This window comes from Amphibalanus amphitrite, unplaced genomic scaffold, assembly GCF_019059575.1.
Source record: "Amphibalanus amphitrite isolate SeventyFive unplaced genomic scaffold, NRLGWU_Aamphi_draft 000465F_arrow, whole genome shotgun sequence".
Classification (NCBI taxonomy): Eukaryota; Metazoa; Arthropoda; class Thecostraca; order Balanomorpha; family Balanidae; genus Amphibalanus; species Amphibalanus amphitrite.
This window is the reverse complement of record NW_024881959.1, coordinates 61,880-79,964: the sequence shown is the minus strand read 5'-3', so window position 1 is coordinate 79,964 and position 18,085 is coordinate 61,880. Positions and strand designations below refer to the sequence as shown.

The following is an 18,085-nucleotide window of genomic DNA, read 5'->3' as shown; positions in this document are numbered from 1 at the left end:
ACAGGCAATCGAAGGATCCCTTCGTCACCAGACCAGACAAACAGACCGATTTTCCAGCTAATTTTCCAACAGACAGCAATTGAACACCCAGCGCGGCGATCGGCAGACACCAGCGATGCTACAACAGGTCAGCCCCGAGTTCCCGCCCCACCCAGTGTACGTTCCCTCTATGATCTCCGGGCCGCGGGACAGTGCCCCGGTCAGCGGCCGCCGCTCCGGGGCCAAGCAGGAGATGGTGGACGCGGCGCCGTGCCGCGAGCCCTGGTCGGCGCGAGTCATCGTCTGGCTGCTGCGCGCCACAGGCCACAGCAGCGGCCGCGGCCTGCTCCCCACCACCTACGCACTCCTGCTGTACGCGCCGCTCACCTACGCGTCGCTGGCACTCGCGCTGAAGGACCTGCAGTCGGGTCTGCGCGAGCTGAACGCCACGGGCGCCTTCTTCGCCACCGCCTTCGACACGTCCTTCTTCGGGGTGATGGACGTGGTCACCTGGCTACCGATCACGTGCACGTTCCTGTTCGGCCGACGCCACTACCCGGCACTGCTCGCCGAGGCGCGGCGCACCTTCGACACGGTCGACGTCCGCCGGCGCGCGATCGCCTGCGCCAACTTGCGCCGCTTCACCCATCGCTTGCTCGCGTTCACAGTCGCCGTGGCCGGGTTTGTGCTGGTTAACCACCTCCTACACCTGGGCATCCGGCGCCGGTGTGAGGAGGGCGCCGACGCCTGCGCCGCGGCCGTATTCTACGCTCTGCTGCAGATGCTGCTCGACATCTGCGTATTTTTCATTCCGGTGAAACTGAGCCTGGCGGTGGCACTGATCAGCTGCGGCGCCACGGCGCTCAACGACGAGGTGCGCGCCATGGTCGAGGAGGGCCCCGTCTGCCGGCGGCGGCTGACTCTGCTCCGGCGCCGCCACGACGCGCTCAGCACTGCCTCCCGCCGGCTCATGGACGGCATGCGCATAGAGCTGGTGTCCTCCATGTTCTACGGCATCCTCTCCAAGATCTACACCTACCTCCTGCTGGTTCTCACTGTGCGCTCACGGCAGGCCCACCACCACCTGACATCCTTCGTCCTCAGCATGTACCGCGCCACCTTCAGCCTAATCATGCCCTGTGAGTCGGCTCAGCGCCTCATCGACCGCTCGGCTCAGCTGCGGGACGACCTGCTGCGGCTGCACTCGGACGATGTGGCCACCAACCAGGAGCTCCTCCTACTGCTGGAGGCCACGCGCCGCGACCTGGATGGGATCGGCGACCTGGCGTTCTACCGACTGCAGCGGCCCACCATGGTAGCCATCAGCTCCACCATCGTCACCTACATCATCGTGCTGATGCAGTTCCTGCTGACTGAGGACGGTGCGGCGGCCACACCGACGCCAGCCACCGTCACCGTCGGTCAGTGAGACACACAAAGGAGTGTCGGGTTGAGTGTAGCCTGTGCTACACTCAACCATCCGGCAGGGCGACGAGAAGTCCACGAACCACACAGGACGGTATGCTGCGCTGGCGGCACGGACAGTGAAGTCGCGTGACCCTGACAGAGAACTGTGGGCGACCCTTACAGGAAAGTATGAAAAGCCTGACTAGACAATCTATTGGCAGTGAAGTGGGAGCTAAGGCGTGGTCAGGGGATTATAGGGACGGATAGAGGACGAGCCTGGTGGCTCAGATGGGGAGAATCTGGGCCCTCCATACTACGTGGAGTCTTTGGCTGCGGCCAGCGAACTTCGGCTTCAGCTATGAGAGTGAGGGGCTCCGGATAAGAGACTTCGAAGCTCTGTATAAGGGAGTCAGGAGTTCCTGATAAGGGAGTTGAGAGTTTGAGGCCCCGGATAAAAAGGGAGTTATGGGTTCCAGACCGTGGATGGGCAGCCAAAGACGCGGTTGCCTAAGACGCGAATGGCGTCTTAGTCTGTCATAGAGCTCGTTCTACCGTGAAATAGTGCGGACCCTTTGGTGGAGCTGGTTTGCGTCCATTGTGGACCACGATAACTCGTAGATGCCCTCAGTAGATTGCATACTCTGGTGATAAATGGCAGAATGATACTGCCCATATTTAATTCTTTTGATGTGGTAAATGGTGGGATACGAATATGTTCCGTGTAGTTATACTCGTAAGTATGTGCATCTTATGGAAAGACTGGAAGTGTTATCATAATAGAATCAAGAATCAAGAATCAAGGTTGTTTGGGCTCTGGAAGAAGACGTCGAGGTCTATGTTGTAGCCCATTTCTTTTTTGAATTACGCGTTCTTCTACACCAGTTTGAATAGCATTCGAAGATGTGCTCAGAGCTCGCAAAGAGCCTCTATCTATATCAGACCTAAGTATATTTGTCATGAAAGTCGTCATAGCATAGACCTCGATGTACAGGTCTATGTCCATCTATGTACTCGTATATCATGTAATTATATGTGTAAGTTCATATTGTGGAGTATGTGGAGTTGACAGCACCTTCAAACGCACACCACGCCAACAAACAACATGCTGTCAAATCCCTATCATCAACGTTCCACTCTCTTCCCCAGACTGCCGCCCTCACCTGGGACAGTGTGGCCATGTCCTCCTTGATGTTGGCCTCCTCGGCGTTCAGTATCTTCTCTCTCAGCTCTGCCATCGCATCCATGTCCCACTGACTGCCCTCGTACAGCGAAAGGATCCTGCAGACGGGAAAACGGAGTGGTAGACTGTTACTGAGAGTTACATACACGGCATAGAATCAGCGAGAGGATCCTGATGGGCAAAGGGGCACCACAACCAGGCAGAGAGAAGCCCAAAACTGAGCAGGGGGGGGGGGGTTGATGCGTGGTATGCAAATACAAAAAATGAGCCGACGTTTTGTGAATAAGGTAAGGTAGCCAACAAAGATAAGAATTATCCTATTGTATTCTTCAGATGCAGCTGAAGATATATGCAACTCACAACTCGTCCGACTGACAGCTCACAACTCGCCAAACTGACGCAGCGACTCACTTGAGCACGGTGTGTACGGCGTCGAAGGCGATGGGCCGTATGGTGAGCTCGGGGTCGACGCAGCGCGGGACGAGAGTGGCGAGCAGCTGTCCACCCACGCAGAAACTCACCGGGCCCAGCTGGGGACGCAAGGGGACAGTGTTTAGCTGATGCGGGGGTGGGCGATTTAGCTGACACTGCAGGCTACAACAGGCCCGGAAAGGTGGGCTGCCACAGATAAAGCGAGACATCGGTGGCAGCGTAGGCTAGGCGAACTACGTCAGGATTAAGACATAATAATGACAACTCATGATCATGATACCAGCAGCTCAGACTAAACTAACGCCTGCCCCAATAATCCCGGTGTTACACGACACCTAACTTGTCATAAATGGGAGGTACATAAGTGTACAAGTAGCTGCCCTCACCAGTCTTTCAACCCACCAAGTCAGTCCAACAGTCACATTCTGCCACAGTGTATAGTTTTCCCGCGGCTATTTGTCCACCACGTGACAGCGCCGTCACGTGTCGTCATAAAAGCACAGAGAAAACATAATACAGGAGAACGAAACGCTGCCTCACTAACCAGACCGAACGGCACGGTAGTGTGTTTTGGCCGTCTCAATGTTGTATGGGAGGCTCCACCTGCTAATGGAATTAGTTCCGCCACCGAACATTGAAGAGAGGAAGATTTTTCTCACAAAGAGTTATAAATAAATGGAATTTGTTAAGCTCTCACATCAAGATGGCAAAAACATCTAACCAATTTAAGTCAAGATACGACAAACATCGGGCAGACGGACAAGACTGACCCAAGAAAAATCAAACTGATGTAGGAGAACGTGTAATTCAAAAAAGAAATGGGCTACAACATAGACCTCGACGTCTTCTTCCAGAGCCCAAACAACCTTGATTCTTGATTCTTGATTCTAATGTTTGACGATCGGCGGGGCAGCAGATGCCTCAATGGAAGACTGGTGCCGCGGTGTGCGGTGGAATAATCGATTGAGCCCACAATGAATGTTTTGCAGGTCTATCTCATTTGGCTTTGTCGAGTAGGACGGTCCGACCTTGGTCTGAACCATCATCAACTTACTTAGACAATAGACATGTTGGATTTTTGTCGCTACCGCATCAATAATCCAGTTAATGAAAGCCACCTTTCCTTTTTAAAGTAACCCCCAGGCTCTAACCCCTGTTAGGTTTCCCAAAATTCGCGCATCAGTCACTCATTACAGGCGCAGATTAGGAAAACGAGTCAATAAAAGAAAGCTGCGACTTGATGGGGTAGGTCTGAATTTCAAACGATTTATAATGGAAATTTCTATCAAACGTGCCCATGTCCTAACATCAGGTAGATTTGATAAGAATTTGCACGCTTTTTGCACCTTCGCGATAATTTTTCTTATGATCATGTTTTTCGTGGAAACTAACGACACTTCCGCATTATTTCAAATCGTCTCATCATGTGAGACGCAAGCGATAATTACGTTTATCATCTAAATCGCTGAAAAAGCTTCGTTACGTCCGAATTCCATGTGTCTCAGCCCACCAATGGACCATCAGCTGTTGTCCGGGACTCAATACAGCACTGAGGGCGTGGCTCAGACTCCTTCAAACAGCGCCGCCATGCCTCGTCATGACATCACCAAAGTCGGCGCCCATTGGCTGTCGGGAAACTGCGTCAGCTAGCATTGAGGCGCTGGAAATATTTGGTTAGAGCAAATATGGCGCAGCATACCTCGGGCGGTGGAAGGGAATGAATGCGTGGATGGCAAACAACCTTCAATGGCACCCAAACATACAGCGTAAATAAACGTCGACTCAGACCAGGTGTTAGATTGCCATTTGAAATCAAGTTCATATTCATCTCGGAGCAAATTTATTGGTCTGGTTAGAGTGTGCAGGCTGTCGATGCCCTTTACACAAGCCACTGAACATAAAGTGAAGCTAATTCGGTAGCTGGCTTCTGAGCGACACCCACACTTACCCAAGGAGAATTGGACAAGGGAATGCACATACGAGAAAACAACATTTCAGCATCAATGTCGACTGTCGAGTGACCTTTTATGCACACAACATTAGTTTCGGCTCCTTTGAAATTCAGTATAGGTATGCTGCTGAATGTGTTTCCGATTATTGTTAACTTGCAAACGCAGTTCTCGGGGAAACTTATCGAATCTAAATCTACTGATTATGTGCTGCGATTACTCACAAGAATAAAAAGTGTCGTCCTGACCACATTGCTTTTCTCGCTAATATTCACACCTCCTCAGCTGGACTGGCCCTCCTCCGCTATTCCGGCACTCACCCCCTCTCCGACGTGCACGTTGTCCAGGTAGGTCTGCAGTACCATCCCCAGCGTGGACATGCTGTGCGCCCGCTCGTGGGCCGCCTGTGACGTCACCCAGGGCACCAGTGACGTCACCAGGTCGTCCAGCACGGCCGGCGAGACGTCGCGCAGCAGGAGTGTGCACACCAGACGGTCCAGCTCGGAGACAATCTGTGGGGGGGGAGGGGTTAGACGTCACGTGCACACCAAACGGTCCAGCTCGGAGACTATCTGAGGGGGAGGAGGGGGAGGGTTAGACGCCACGTGCACACCGCTCTGAGATAATCTGGAGAAGGAGCAATAGGTCGCTGGTCATCAAGTTGTTCTCCATGGTGACAGGCCTCAGTACAGCGTGATTAAGTGCACTGTCGCTGGTCGCCCAGCTTTGGTACTAGACACTAATTAATCGCTTTCTAATAAATACGAGTGTAAATAATACATTCTGCTAGACACTTTTACATGTTAAACGCTTTTAAAAGTAATTCGTCAGAATCCATAGGCTGGCAGGCAAGCTTGTCGAAGTAGGTAGTATACCCACTCGGAGCTTCCAGTGAGTCTAGTATCGAGCCGCGCCGTGTGACCTTTAGTGTGAGCGCCTCACCTTCCTGTGAATCTGGTACTGAGCTGTGGACTCGTGATCTTGGGGTAGCTCACGACGGACGGGATAGACGGCCTCGAACACTGTCTTCATCAGACCGGTCCGGTCCTCGGTGGTGAGCGCAGGGTCCAGAGACCTGTCGCATATAGGTGTAGGTCAGAGTGGAGTCTACGACCTGTTACAACCAGACAAAGGTCATCGCGGATCACAAAAAAAAGATGCAGACACAGAATGAGGACGGGCCACAAACGGCGACAGACATGTACGGCGGGGTCCAGCCTCCAGCGAGCTACCACAAAGAGACATAACAGACAACTTACGCATCTACCTCCTGAGTCCAGCTTTTCACCCTCCCTGCCACCTGGCCGGTCTAGTTACTTGCTCTCACCACTCTACCTTCCCCGTCGTCCCTCTAACCTCCCGGCTTCCCGTCACTCTACCTCCTGGCTTCCCGTCACTATCTCCCTTTCTCCGCTCACTTACACTAGTGCCCTGGCCGAGGCCAGTATCTGGTGGACCACCTCCAGTTCGTGTTCGGTCCTCAGTGCCGTCAGTGTGAACTGCAGCAGCTGGTCCCGGCCTCTGAACCGGTACCTCTCCTTCAGACGGTCCGGGTGGAGCGCCCGAGCCAGCTCACCAGAGGTCTCCACGATGGCCCGACGCACCTCGGCGGTCTGAGGAAGGGAGGGGAGGGTTAGAGCAGCGCGCGACAGCTCGCCAGAGGTCTCGACGGTGGCACGGCGCACCTCCGCAGTCTGCACGGAGGATTGCCAAAATAAAGACTGATGCATTCACCATGAATAACATGCCAAAGGAAAATGCAAAACCAAACTGTCTTGCACGCACATAACTTCGACAAAAACAGACGGCGATAAATCGTGCATTGACGCACAGCACTACGGCGCAGCCACAGTGCCGAAAGACGGCAGGAGATTTGCTGCCGGGGAGAAAAGATGGGTCAGCCAATATTGAGTGAGAGCGAATGAGATGGAGATAGAAAATATAGATAGGGAGGAAGGGAGGGAGGAAATCACTTGTCCGTCCTGTGCGAGGTAACTAGATAAAAAGAGGTAACGGACACATAGCCTATCTAATATATATAATAATATTATAATAGGCTAATATAATAATATAATAATATAATAATATAATAATAGGCTAATATTTGCCTATCCAGACAGCTGTCGAAAGGCTGGACCGTAATAAAGCAATTATCGACCCCAGCTCGCTCACCTTGCAGTTGGGCAGGAAGGTCTGCAGGTCGCGGAACACGGGCACCTCGAAGCGCTCAAGCAGCAGGTGTTGGGGCGCCATCAGCGCCACCTGGCCGTAACACAGGATCACCGTGGCGCGCATCCGTTCCTGGGCCGCCTCGCCCTGTGCGTGGGGAGAACGGTGTCGGTCAGAGAGAGTTAGAGTAGGGTTCGAAGATATATTCTATCAGCAGCAGCAGTGAAAACGATTGCTGAAACAATTATTGAGGAGAAAACGACAGTTGGACACGATGTCAGGGGCACTGTTGAACAGCTCACGACATGCCAGTTGAACGTGCTGTTACTTTGCTCATCAGATAAGGAGTCGCCTTGTTCAAAAACACGATGCAGAAAAAAGCATGACACAGCGCCACAAGATAGCGGCCCATTCTCAGACAAGTACCGCCCGAGTCGTCGCACCTTGGTGTCCTTCATGAAGCCGAGCAGGCCGGTGGGTTTCTTGGAGAGCTCTGCGCGCGCCACCTGGTCCAGTTTGGCCAGCACCGGGTCCAGGTGGACGGACGAGATCAGACCCAGCGCCTGCGCGCAGCCCTGGAGAGAACAGCAAAACGTTAGTCAGTCATCGTAAACACAGCAGGAGAGAAGAAAGACAACCACCAAGCCCATAGGCCCGGAAAGCCGCCAAATTTACACCCCCCGCAATGCAGGCGGGTTTGTCATAGTTAAGACTGTAGCTAACAAGCCCGCCACAAATACTCGGAAATCCAGAACACTCTTATGTAAAAGGCGTCGCACCAAAGGCTGTTGGTCGGGCGAGAGCTATTAATATAATTCTGATGTCTATAATTTCCTCAAGATCAGCATATACTCAATTTTGCTTCTGACCACTTGTCACGGTCAATCTAACTTCGCCGCCCCGGCCCACACCTACCTGTCTCTCGCAGGACTCGGTGTGCCTCACGGACGCGAATATCGAGTCGATGTGGGCGCAGACCAGTTTCTTGTGCTGCTGGCGGCACACGCACGCGGCCATACAGCGCATCAGAAAGGCCCGCTCGCGTGGCCGCTCCGCGTACAGCGTCGAGCTCAGATGACCGGCCATCGCGGCGCCTGAGGGTATAACGGGTTACCAGGGGGGTCAACATGGGGTCAGCGGGGGTCATAGGAGTCTTGGGTCTCAGGGGTCGACAGAGGGTTATTGAGAGTCGAAGGATTGAGAGACGGCAATTAATGTGCGACAAAAATCATCCAGAGGCAGACAGACAGCTGCGGAGAAGAAGGCAAGGAAAAGCAGAAGCTCCCAAAAGTCAGAAGAGCACCATCAGGTTGCATATGATGAATGAGGGCTGACGGTGGCGTGGCATAAGTGAAGATAACGAGATAGTGAATTGGCATAAAGGTTGTTATACAGCTGCCGCAGGGAGGTGTTGATCGATAACGAGAAGGGAACAATGAGCCTGGTCCGGTGTTGCTATATTGTAATGCGTCCATATTCAGAGACATGCGCAGAAACATCAATAGCTGGGAGCGAGGTATTCCGCTTCAATGACAGAGCTTCAACCGAATATTGATAAGAGAAACAGTCAAGACAAGGAAGCAAAGCAAGGATATTTAGCAGCATCCTAAAAACAAAATTTATTTTCAAAACAGATTATTAGGCTCTCCCGTAGTTTATGTAAGACACGCAGACTATCACCAAAAAAGATTCGTTGGAAGTTTATGATTACTATCCCAGTAATCATAGTAGTACACACAGTAGTACACAGTAGTACACAGTACTACTGTTATCTGTGACTATCCTATAGATGAAGCAAACATAATTTTGTTATATATGAGCCAGAGAAGGCGTTCTGAACCAATCTACACATGCATCAGATTTTAAAATGAGATTGACATGCAGATTAACACTGCAACCAGTTTTCTCCCCCTGCCGAAGACACAAATGAAGGCATAGCTGTAAAGGTCGGTCAACTTTACTCAGAATCCAGGCCAGTAGTTCCAAACACCATCCAGTTTTCACATGCATACCTGAAAAGACGCCTGAGCTGAGCTGCTAAGTAGCCTAACCCAAGTAAGTTTTACAGCTGATCAGGGAAGCGGCACACTCTTAATCCCCACCACAGCAACACGCAGTTATTGGCGGAATGTTCCAGCACCATTCCACCCGGGATCAGAGCCGTTGCATTCCTCCGGCATTCAACTCTCCACCCAGAGTCGCAGTTAGAGTTGTACCCTGAGCAGCACCTCGACCTGCACCCGGAGTCGCACCCCACACACCAGTACCGGCCTGCCCAGATCAGCCGCGACGCAGTGGTCCCGCGACCCTCACTACAGAGCTTCAGCAGCCCCCGAGAAGTCAGTCAGTCAGTCCTGCCACCCGCACGCCCCCGCGAGTCCCGCAGCAAACCGAGGGTAACCCACGTATTACACCAAACATAGGAATCATGCCATGCCGGAGGGTGTTGTTGTTATTCCGCATCTTCTACCACCTCCTGTCAAACCGAAACTACCACGGAACTTTCTCAGTCGCTCCGCGTCCGGCCGACCGAACCCCGCGCCGCCCAGTTAACCACATCGAACGGAGCAGCGTCTCCACGGCCGCACGAGCTCGATTAGAAGAGCAGCGGGACCACTGCGCGCGCGGGACCGACTACTGACCGACGTCCGCCGAATCCATCTGTTTGCGCGCTGCGGCCACTGGGGTGGCCAGCGGGGGAGGGGGGCTGATGACCAGTGCCGAGGTGGCCGCAGTCCGCAGCGGCGAGAACCTGCCGAGCGCGCCTAGCCAGCCGTCGACCGGCGATGGTCAGAGCGACGCCGACATACAGACTCGGCCCGCGTCACAGTGCCGCGGACATAATATCCTCAGCCCGCGCCGCGACATAGCCTAAAAACGCGCTGATACTTTACAATATGCCGAGACACATCCTAACGCCGAGCCGCAATGAAGTGCGAAACAGCAGTCACTACAGGACGCATACTACCCTCAAATAAAATAAAACAAAACGAAGAAGCGTCAATCTACGACAGTCTACTCTACCCCACCCACCACCACTACCGCCTCCTCCCTCTTTCACGGCCGCTCAGACCGAGGCTGAGTGGTAAACTCGGGCTGAGTGCGGACTCACCGACTTGGTCGACCCACTCCTGATTGTCGACAGCCACTAGCGACTCGCGCAGGAACGAGAGAACAGACTGCTCCCACTCGCGGCGCTGGCGGCCGTCGTAGTTCTCTGAAAATCGGGAGAAGAGGGAGCGAGGGATAGTGAGAGAGCGATTTATCTGTTCATTGAGAATGATAGACAAAGTGGTCCCGTATATCAAGATCGCACTCAGACAACAACTCGCATATGAAATTATCCGATCGCGGTCACATGATAAGTTTTTTTAGCAAGTGCCTATAACGAGCCTAACACCAACTGAAGAGTTTTTAATATAGCTAGTCGACATAACCGTGTTCATCGGCGGGTTTCTCACCGGTACTACCACCCAGTTCCACCACTGACCGTTGAGTTTATCGGTGAGCTCTGGCAGCCGCAGGTCCCAGAGTTCAGCCAGTCCGGTGTTGATCTGGTTCACCACACCTTCCATCAGCTGCAGGGTGTGGTGTCCGCGACTGCCGGGCTCCGGACAGCCGAGCCAAACCATTAGGTAGGAGAGGAGCGTGGCCGGCTGGTGCAGGTTCGCTGGAGAGCGAGAACAGGGGGCGGTCAGAGCGAGGGAGAAGACGGCGGCTAATCAAGTCAGTGAGTTTGCAGAGAGACGGTACCGATCCTCAGTACCGGACTTCCAGCATGAAAGCGGGATACAATGTACAAATTAAGCAAGCATTTGATCGGATAAACTTTTGAAGGCTGAAATGAAATGGCGTAAGGCACAAAGTTGAATGTCCAAAACAGATATTCGCTATAAAACCCACGTGCATAGTTAGTTCATCTTGTTAGGACAACTATATCAGGCAACCTTTTAAGGTTAGTAGCTACCTCCCCGTCCACAATCTCCACTCACGATTGTTGGCGTAGATGTCCGGCTCGGGGTCCATCTTCCGCGCCCGGCCCGCCAGCTGCGCCGCGCATTTAATAACCGTGGGCAGCGCGCCGGCATACTCTGGCGTCAGATACTCGAGCAGGTGCGGCCACAGCAGCGGCAGCATCTGGTCCACGGTAGTACTGAGCAGGTGGAGCACATTCTCACACATGGAGCGCAGAGACTCAGCCGTCACATCGGCCTCTGCCGGCCGGCGCGCCGGCGGCTCGTCGGGCAGGCAGCACTGGCGCACGATGAACTCGACGAACACGGCGCCGTCCTGCTGTGTCAGAAAGCCGCGGTGCGCCAGCGCCATGATCACCTGCGTCAGCGCCTTCTTCACCTTGTTTGACGGGTCCATCAGCAGCAGGCGTAACCCTCCTTCGATATCGGGCACCTTCTGCGCCAGCTCAAACTCTGAGGCGTTGATGAGGTGTTTGAGAACGGTCAGCGACCCGGTCCGTACACGATCCGAGCTGTGGCCCAACCGGTTCAGGTAGAAGCTCACTACCGGATCGGGGCTGCACTTGGCGAGCGTGTCGCAGCAGCGCAGGACCTCGTAATGGTTTTTCACCGTCAGTGGCAGCGTGTAGTCGGGAACGGCGCACACCTGCTGGAACAGCGCCGTCAACATGGCCTCCATGTGCAGCTCCAGCACGTGCTTCCCGGTGATGAGCGAGGCGTCCAGCACCATGGCCAGCGCGCAGGTGACCGGGTAGGGCTCCGAGTGGCGCTTGTAGAGCTGCAGCAGCGCCGGCAGCAGCTTGGTCAGCGACTCGGACAGCTTGTCCGTGTCCATGATGTGTGCCATCTGGCCGATCGACTCCGCCACCTGAAGTCGCACCTGTTGAACGAAAGGGGTAGGGAAGAGAAGGGAAGGTTAGGTGGGGCTGGTTGAGAGCAGTGAGCTCTGACAATTCCTTCTCTAAAACTAGCACTCAATCATGCTCAAGTTATTCAGAGACAATAAGCATCAGCGGTTCGGCTCGAAAATGACGCCTGATCCTCGCGAAATATACGATATTCGCCCAAGCGAAGAGAATCTTCCCTTACCTTGGAGTCTTTGGAGGTGAGCCAGGAGTTGAAGAGAATGTCGAACGCCGAGTTGATCTCCGTGGAGTAGAACTCCTTTTTGACCAGCGGGTCGGGCGCCTTATCGATGTTGGCCAGGTATTCAGTGATACACTCGCAGAACCGGGCAATCACTGGCGGAGGAGGAAGTGGTAAGAAAACAAAGAGGAACAAGAAACAACGTTATGGGCCTTGCTCGATATTTCGCGTACCTCGATTTTCATTTATTGTTTTTGCCCTGTCGAAATCAGCAATAATCGAAAGTTAGCGAAAAGCAGGACGGCTACCGCGGCCTCGCGTCACTATAATTCAACCCAATACTTGAAGATCTACTGACAAAATCGAAACACGAGAGAAGGATCTGATTTCAGCGGCACTCACCGAAGGCGAAGGCCCACTTGAGGTTGTCCTGTTTGACCATGTTGAGCATGGGCTGCATGGGCCCCAGGATGCCCTTGAGGAAGGGCACCATAGTGTAGACGTTTGAGGTGGCCAGGGAGCCCATGGTCTGCAGCGTGTAAAAGTGTGGCAGCTGAGACGTCTCCAGCTTGGTGGTGAGAATCTCCATCACCTGGCGGCGCACATAGGTCACAGAGGTCACAGGTCAGGTCGGGAGGGGTCAGGGAAGAAAAGGAACAAACGAAAATGTCGGGGGGTAAGGCGTTTAAACAGGGAGTGTGGTTCTTTTTAGACAGGGAGTAAACGAGCTGGGAGTGTACCAAGCGGGCGCACAGCCACGCACAGCCAACATCAAGCTGATTAATCGATAAAATATCTCTAAAAGGCACCTTGTCAGGGGATGGAGCAGAACACAACCTGATTGGCCCAGCAGAATTGTCATGGGATGTCAGCAAAGCAGAGCATATACATTGTACCCTGCGAAACCACCCAAATCTGCTGAGACAGACCCCTCAGCCCACAGGACTCCGAGCTTCCCCCCGGGCCTCCACCAGCACTTTCACGCGTCTGCCCCTCACCTGAAAACAGTGGTTCTGCCCGAGACCTCACCTGGAAACAGTGGTTCTGTCCGAGACCTCACCTGAAAACAGTGGTTCTGCCCGAGACCTCACCTGGAAACAGTGGTTCTGTCCGAGACCTCACCTGGAAACAGTGGTTCTGCCCGAGACCTCACCTGGAAACAGTGGTTCTGTCCGAGACCTCACCTGGAAACAGTGGTTCTGTCCCAGACCGACCAGCGCCTCGGAGCACGGCTGCTGGATCTGTGGTATCACCTCTCTGAGAACAGGAGAGATGGGGGGGGGGGGTGCTGCAGTCAGCGGGCAGCACCATTATAGCGGGCGGAAGTTAAAGATACTGACAAAACAGGCTGCGTAGCAAATCAAAACACGCTCAACTCGCTCAGGAGATTAAGTGCGAAAGCTATTTGCAAGCTGGATAACTCGCGACAACTTCATTCGATGGACAGTAAACGAAACCTTCCGGTTCACCAGGAAAACCTTCAGGGACTCCGCGTCACCTTACTCGGCAATCGTGTCCCACCAAGATCACATGACGGTAGCTTTCCATCCAGGACTCACTTGCTGCTGACCATCTCATTAACGATGAGCGGCGCGATCTCCATGACCTCGTGGTCGTCCAGTTCGGCGCCCACGTCACGGCATATTTCCTCGACGGCCTGCAGGATGCAGATCCGCTGCATGAAGCCCTGTCGAGAGAAAGGGCAAGTCAGGGACAAACATACACAGTGCGCAGCCCGCAGGATGCAGATCTGCTGCATGAAGCCCTGCCGGTTACAAAGGAGACAAGAACAGGGTTAGAGAAAGATCTCCACAGCATGCAGGATGCAGGTCCGCTGCATAAAGCCCTACCGGTCGGAATAGAGATCAATGGACGGGGTTAGCGACATATTCTCACGGTCTAGGCCCCTGCCGGTCAAAAAGGAGAGAATGGACGGGCATGCGTCGGCATGTGCCCTAAGATCGTATTGCAGAAAAAAAAACAGGCATTGTGGAGAGGAATTGTGGAGATAAAATTTCCTACAAACAGGAGTAGTTGCTCAAATATCGTTCAAATATGTACCTACCATCCTACCAGTACGTACAACGCTGTCGTTACACAGCCTACATCACCTTGGATACTCCTCCATTTCACCATTTAAGTAGAAAGTAGAGTATAAGAACTCCCACATTATCACAAACTTCCTTCGCGATTCATTGGAGCGGAGACCGAAAGCACGAGACACCAGTAACACCTGTGAATTACCTTGGGCCGGTCGGCAGTGAGGTAGTTGAAGACGGTGAGCAGCACATCGTACGGCTTGCTCCGTCCCAGTGTGAATATTGCTGTGCTGACTGACGCTCGCACCTCGTCCTGAACATCACTGGCCGCGTCTAATAGCGACGTCAGCAGACCTGGGGACAGCAGAGAGTGGAACGTCAGTATACGTCACCGGCCGGGTCTAGCAAAGACGTCAGCAGACCTGGGGACAGCAGAGGATGGGACGTCAGTACACATCACCGGCCGCGTCTAGCAAAGACGTCAGCAGACCTGGGAACGTCGGAGGGTGGGAAGTCAGTACATGTCACCGGCCACCTCAACAAAGACACCGGAGACCTGAGAACGTCAGTAAGGATAGAAAATCAGTACGGCTAGCTGATAGTCAACAGAGACGCCAGCAGACCTGAGATTGTCACGGGTTAAGAACTGAAAACGAGATGCGCCACGGGTTGTCTTCTGTTAATTGGGGCTTTAGGGCGCGCCGACTGCTAAGGTCATTTTTCGGCCACACCCACCAACACAATTGATAACGTACGAGCCGGTAAACAATGCAAAGGTAGGGGATTAACTGCTTAGAGAAAATCACATCGGGTAGGAACTTTTCCTTGAGATATAGGATTTGTTTTCCAGTTATTTCAAGAGCAGGCATTCAGTCTCAGGCGAACAGTAACACGACGTAAATAACCAGCGTCTGCTCGCATGTCCAATGCTGGCTTTCCACAACTATGCCGGTTTTTGTGAGAGATCGCCTGTTTTCCTTCACAAGGCCAACTGCCATGACGGAGCAGTCGAAGGCCGCGACCACAAGTAACAACCAAGTATCAAACGATGATACCGATAAGTCTGGTGTAACATTGGAGGACCGGTCGCATTACGCAACGTTCACTTGACAATCAACACTGAACACTGCAATCGCAGCGCGCAACTATTGAATCATATAACAATTCGAGAACGGTCGCGTCCACAAGTAGGCAATCAGTATTTGTCTCATGGCTGTTAATGCTTTCAGCAGTGGTTATCATTAAGCTACCGACGCCATCGCCGGACGATGTAAGGCCAAGAGGGCTGGGCAGCGACGTGGAGCATGAGTCTACTTCGAGCTGTGCCCTTTTTCAAGACTTCGGGACTCGAAGTTCATCGGCTACATTCGAGCTCGTGGGAAGTTCAAAGGCGCTCAATGATCTCGCACAGTGCTTGACATACATGGAGCCAGAGGTTTAGGGCACCGGGTAATGGGTTTGGTGGGGAGGGGAAGGGATGAGACCAGACAGACGAACGTCCCGCATGTCCCACCCCACAGCTGGTCACAACACCATGCGCCACACCAGCGCCGACTAGCGGCCAAACCGGGAACCAGTCAGACATTCGGTGAGTCGCACCGTTGCACACTGGTCGGAAACGCCCTCACGAGAGGCCACGGGCGATTCCGGAGTTTCGGATTATTTTTTATATAGATCGATTTGAAATTGATCAAATTATTATACTTAGGCCAAAAAAACTAATCCGGGTGACCAAAAATAACTGTAATCAGCCCCCGAAGATGGGGTATCCCAGAACTCGGAAACTGACGCGGAGCAAGAGATTTCTTGAGCCGGATATTCAGAGTCTTATTGCTGATAGACACCAAATTGAAATCCCACATATTATGCATCAAAATGTTCGTTATGAAGTTGCCGACTGGTCAGTGCAAAATTTTTGGTATACTTTTTCCCTAACTAAGATTTACTGTAGCTTTGTTATGAAGGCTCTCCTACAGTGATTCTGGAATATAACTGCAAAGTTTAGGTAAGGAAACAACAGGTAGTCCCATCTAGTTCCACTCTGATTTTTTTGTGAGATGAAGCAGGATTTAGATTTACACCAGGGCAACATAAAATCTAACTGCGCATATTTGCGCAAAATTTGCAGGAGCCGCTCTTCCTACCCAAGTACCGCCCGCCCCGCCCCAGTTTCGGCTCGGCCGCCGCGCCCGGCTTACACTGACCTGTGTGGCCTGCACGCATCCATGCGTAGTTGACTGGTCATTAAAAACAGATGTGCTTGAGCTTATGAATTTTGTGAAAAGTGCGTTTTATGTATGCATTTATGTATGCATTGACATCAAAAGCCTCCCACATATTGCGTGGCGATTACGGCTTACATTTAGAGAGCCTTGCTATTGACAGCCATCACTCGGCTGAAGAAAGTGGAAATTGAAACCTTCGTGAATATAAGACGCTGCAAATATAGGACACCTGTCACTGACGTCGGGTTACCTTGGGCCGTCTTTTTACATTAGATCACAATTCCGGTATTTAACCCTGGCCAGTGGCCGGACCGATTGGTTTTCTATATTGAGCGGGGAGGGTTGGTACAACTCCCTCGCCGTTTCGCCTCTAATTGAGCTAGAGCCTCGCGGAAAAAACGAGCTTGTGTGCCGTTATAAGACGCAACAATTAGGTACTACCCGATTTTAAGGTCTTAGGTCAGCCAGTGGCCTCTTAGGTCAGGTAAGTGCGACAAGGCACGGGCTCGGTTTTAGGTTAATTACTTTGCCAAAAATGGTCGCACTGCCGCGATTTTGGCATCATCGTGTTTGTCTAGCTCAGGCGCGTTGAATGCTATACTTGGTGTTCGGGTGAAGTCAACTCAAGGTGTTAACCTCGGGTCAAGGTCAGGTCGGAGCCCCTCAGGTCACGGAAATGGTTGAAGGAGGTCATATCGCATATCATTCGATTCGGCAGGTCTTCCTGAGTCCAATGGTGGCTTTCCCGATTCTCTAGCTCCATCTGATCAGGAATTATTGACGAAAAACCTATATGGCCTTAGTGACGTCATAAATGACGTCACGAAAAGTAAACAATGCTAAAGTGAAGCACTGGACCTTGCAAAGAGTGCTTGAAACCATTCCCGGTGCCCGAATAGCAGCTCCCAATTTCCCTTGTTGACTTAAAGTGGTGCTAGATCCTGTATTATACTCAATTATGACGCCATAACTTAACAGCTTCACGTCATATATTTAGTGCTTGACATCCAAATGATAGCTTACATATGACAGAGAAGGTATGCAAAGTTTTATGAAGTTTGCTTCACTAGTTGTGGAATAACAAGCAAAAAACTTTTGCGGAAAGGCCACTGGCCTCTCGCTGGAGCGTTTCCGACCAGTGTGCGTTGCTTGGGTGAGCCGATAGGACAGGGAGGTCGAAATTCCTGACAAGTTCATTCGCCCGGTACCTGGTAGCACTATCACTTGCTAGCACTATCATGCACTGTTCTCAAGTCAGGAAATAACCAGTACCTAACTAGCGTGAGCGATATCGCGATTATTTTTGCAGACGTCCTCAGAAACAGCCGGTTATAACCTGTTTACTCAGACGTTACGAACCAAATTACGTTACTTGTTACGTAACCACCACCGGTTCAGGACACATTTCATAACATTGACAGACGGACAAGGAGCTAAAATCGCATCATGATGTTTGGCCTTCTATAGTAGCCACAGCAGCAGCCCGAAAATTTCATTTGGATGTAATTACTCATTTTTCACCGACATTCAATTTTTATAACTTTCCACTGCTAAAATTACGTGGGATTCATTCTAAGCAGTCCTCAGCTAATGGGTCCTACGTTCTTTAGGGGTTGTGAAAGTGGTAGTATTTAAGCACAAAACA

The 18,085-nt window shown here is 52.3% G+C and overlaps 1 protein-coding gene across 9 annotated transcripts in view; it reads right to left on the bottom strand.

Moving 5' to 3' along the window:
• The window catches only part of LOC122392008 (maestro heat-like repeat-containing protein family member 1), a 46,440-nt gene that overhangs the window by 12,559 nt on the left and 15,796 nt on the right, over window positions 1-18,085 (bottom strand). For all 9 annotated transcript variants that reach the window (XR_006258441.1, XM_043386413.1, XM_043386416.1 and 6 more), the window contains 16 exons: window positions 14,421-14,569; window positions 13,736-13,863; window positions 13,361-13,433; window positions 12,579-12,768; window positions 12,180-12,331; window positions 11,109-11,970; window positions 10,607-10,786; window positions 10,229-10,333; window positions 8,032-8,210; window positions 7,560-7,691; window positions 7,120-7,263; window positions 6,370-6,560; window positions 5,890-6,022; window positions 5,268-5,459; window positions 2,978-3,096; window positions 2,547-2,664 (listed from right to left, as the gene is read on the bottom strand). Coding sequence is in view for 8 of the 9 variants with exons in the window: in XM_043386413.1 (XP_043242348.1) it covers window positions 2,547-2,664; window positions 2,978-3,096; window positions 5,268-5,459; window positions 5,890-6,022; window positions 6,370-6,560; window positions 7,120-7,263; window positions 7,560-7,691; window positions 8,032-8,210; window positions 10,229-10,333; window positions 10,607-10,786; window positions 11,109-11,970; window positions 12,180-12,331; window positions 12,579-12,768; window positions 13,361-13,433; window positions 13,736-13,863; window positions 14,421-14,569 (3,047 nt within the window). In the remaining variant the exon portion in view is untranslated. The remainder of the gene's footprint in view (window positions 1-2,546; window positions 2,665-2,977; window positions 3,097-5,267; window positions 5,460-5,889; window positions 6,023-6,369; window positions 6,561-7,119; window positions 7,264-7,559; window positions 7,692-8,031; window positions 8,211-10,228; window positions 10,334-10,606; window positions 10,787-11,108; window positions 11,971-12,179; window positions 12,332-12,578; window positions 12,769-13,360; window positions 13,434-13,735; window positions 13,864-14,420; window positions 14,570-18,085) is intronic.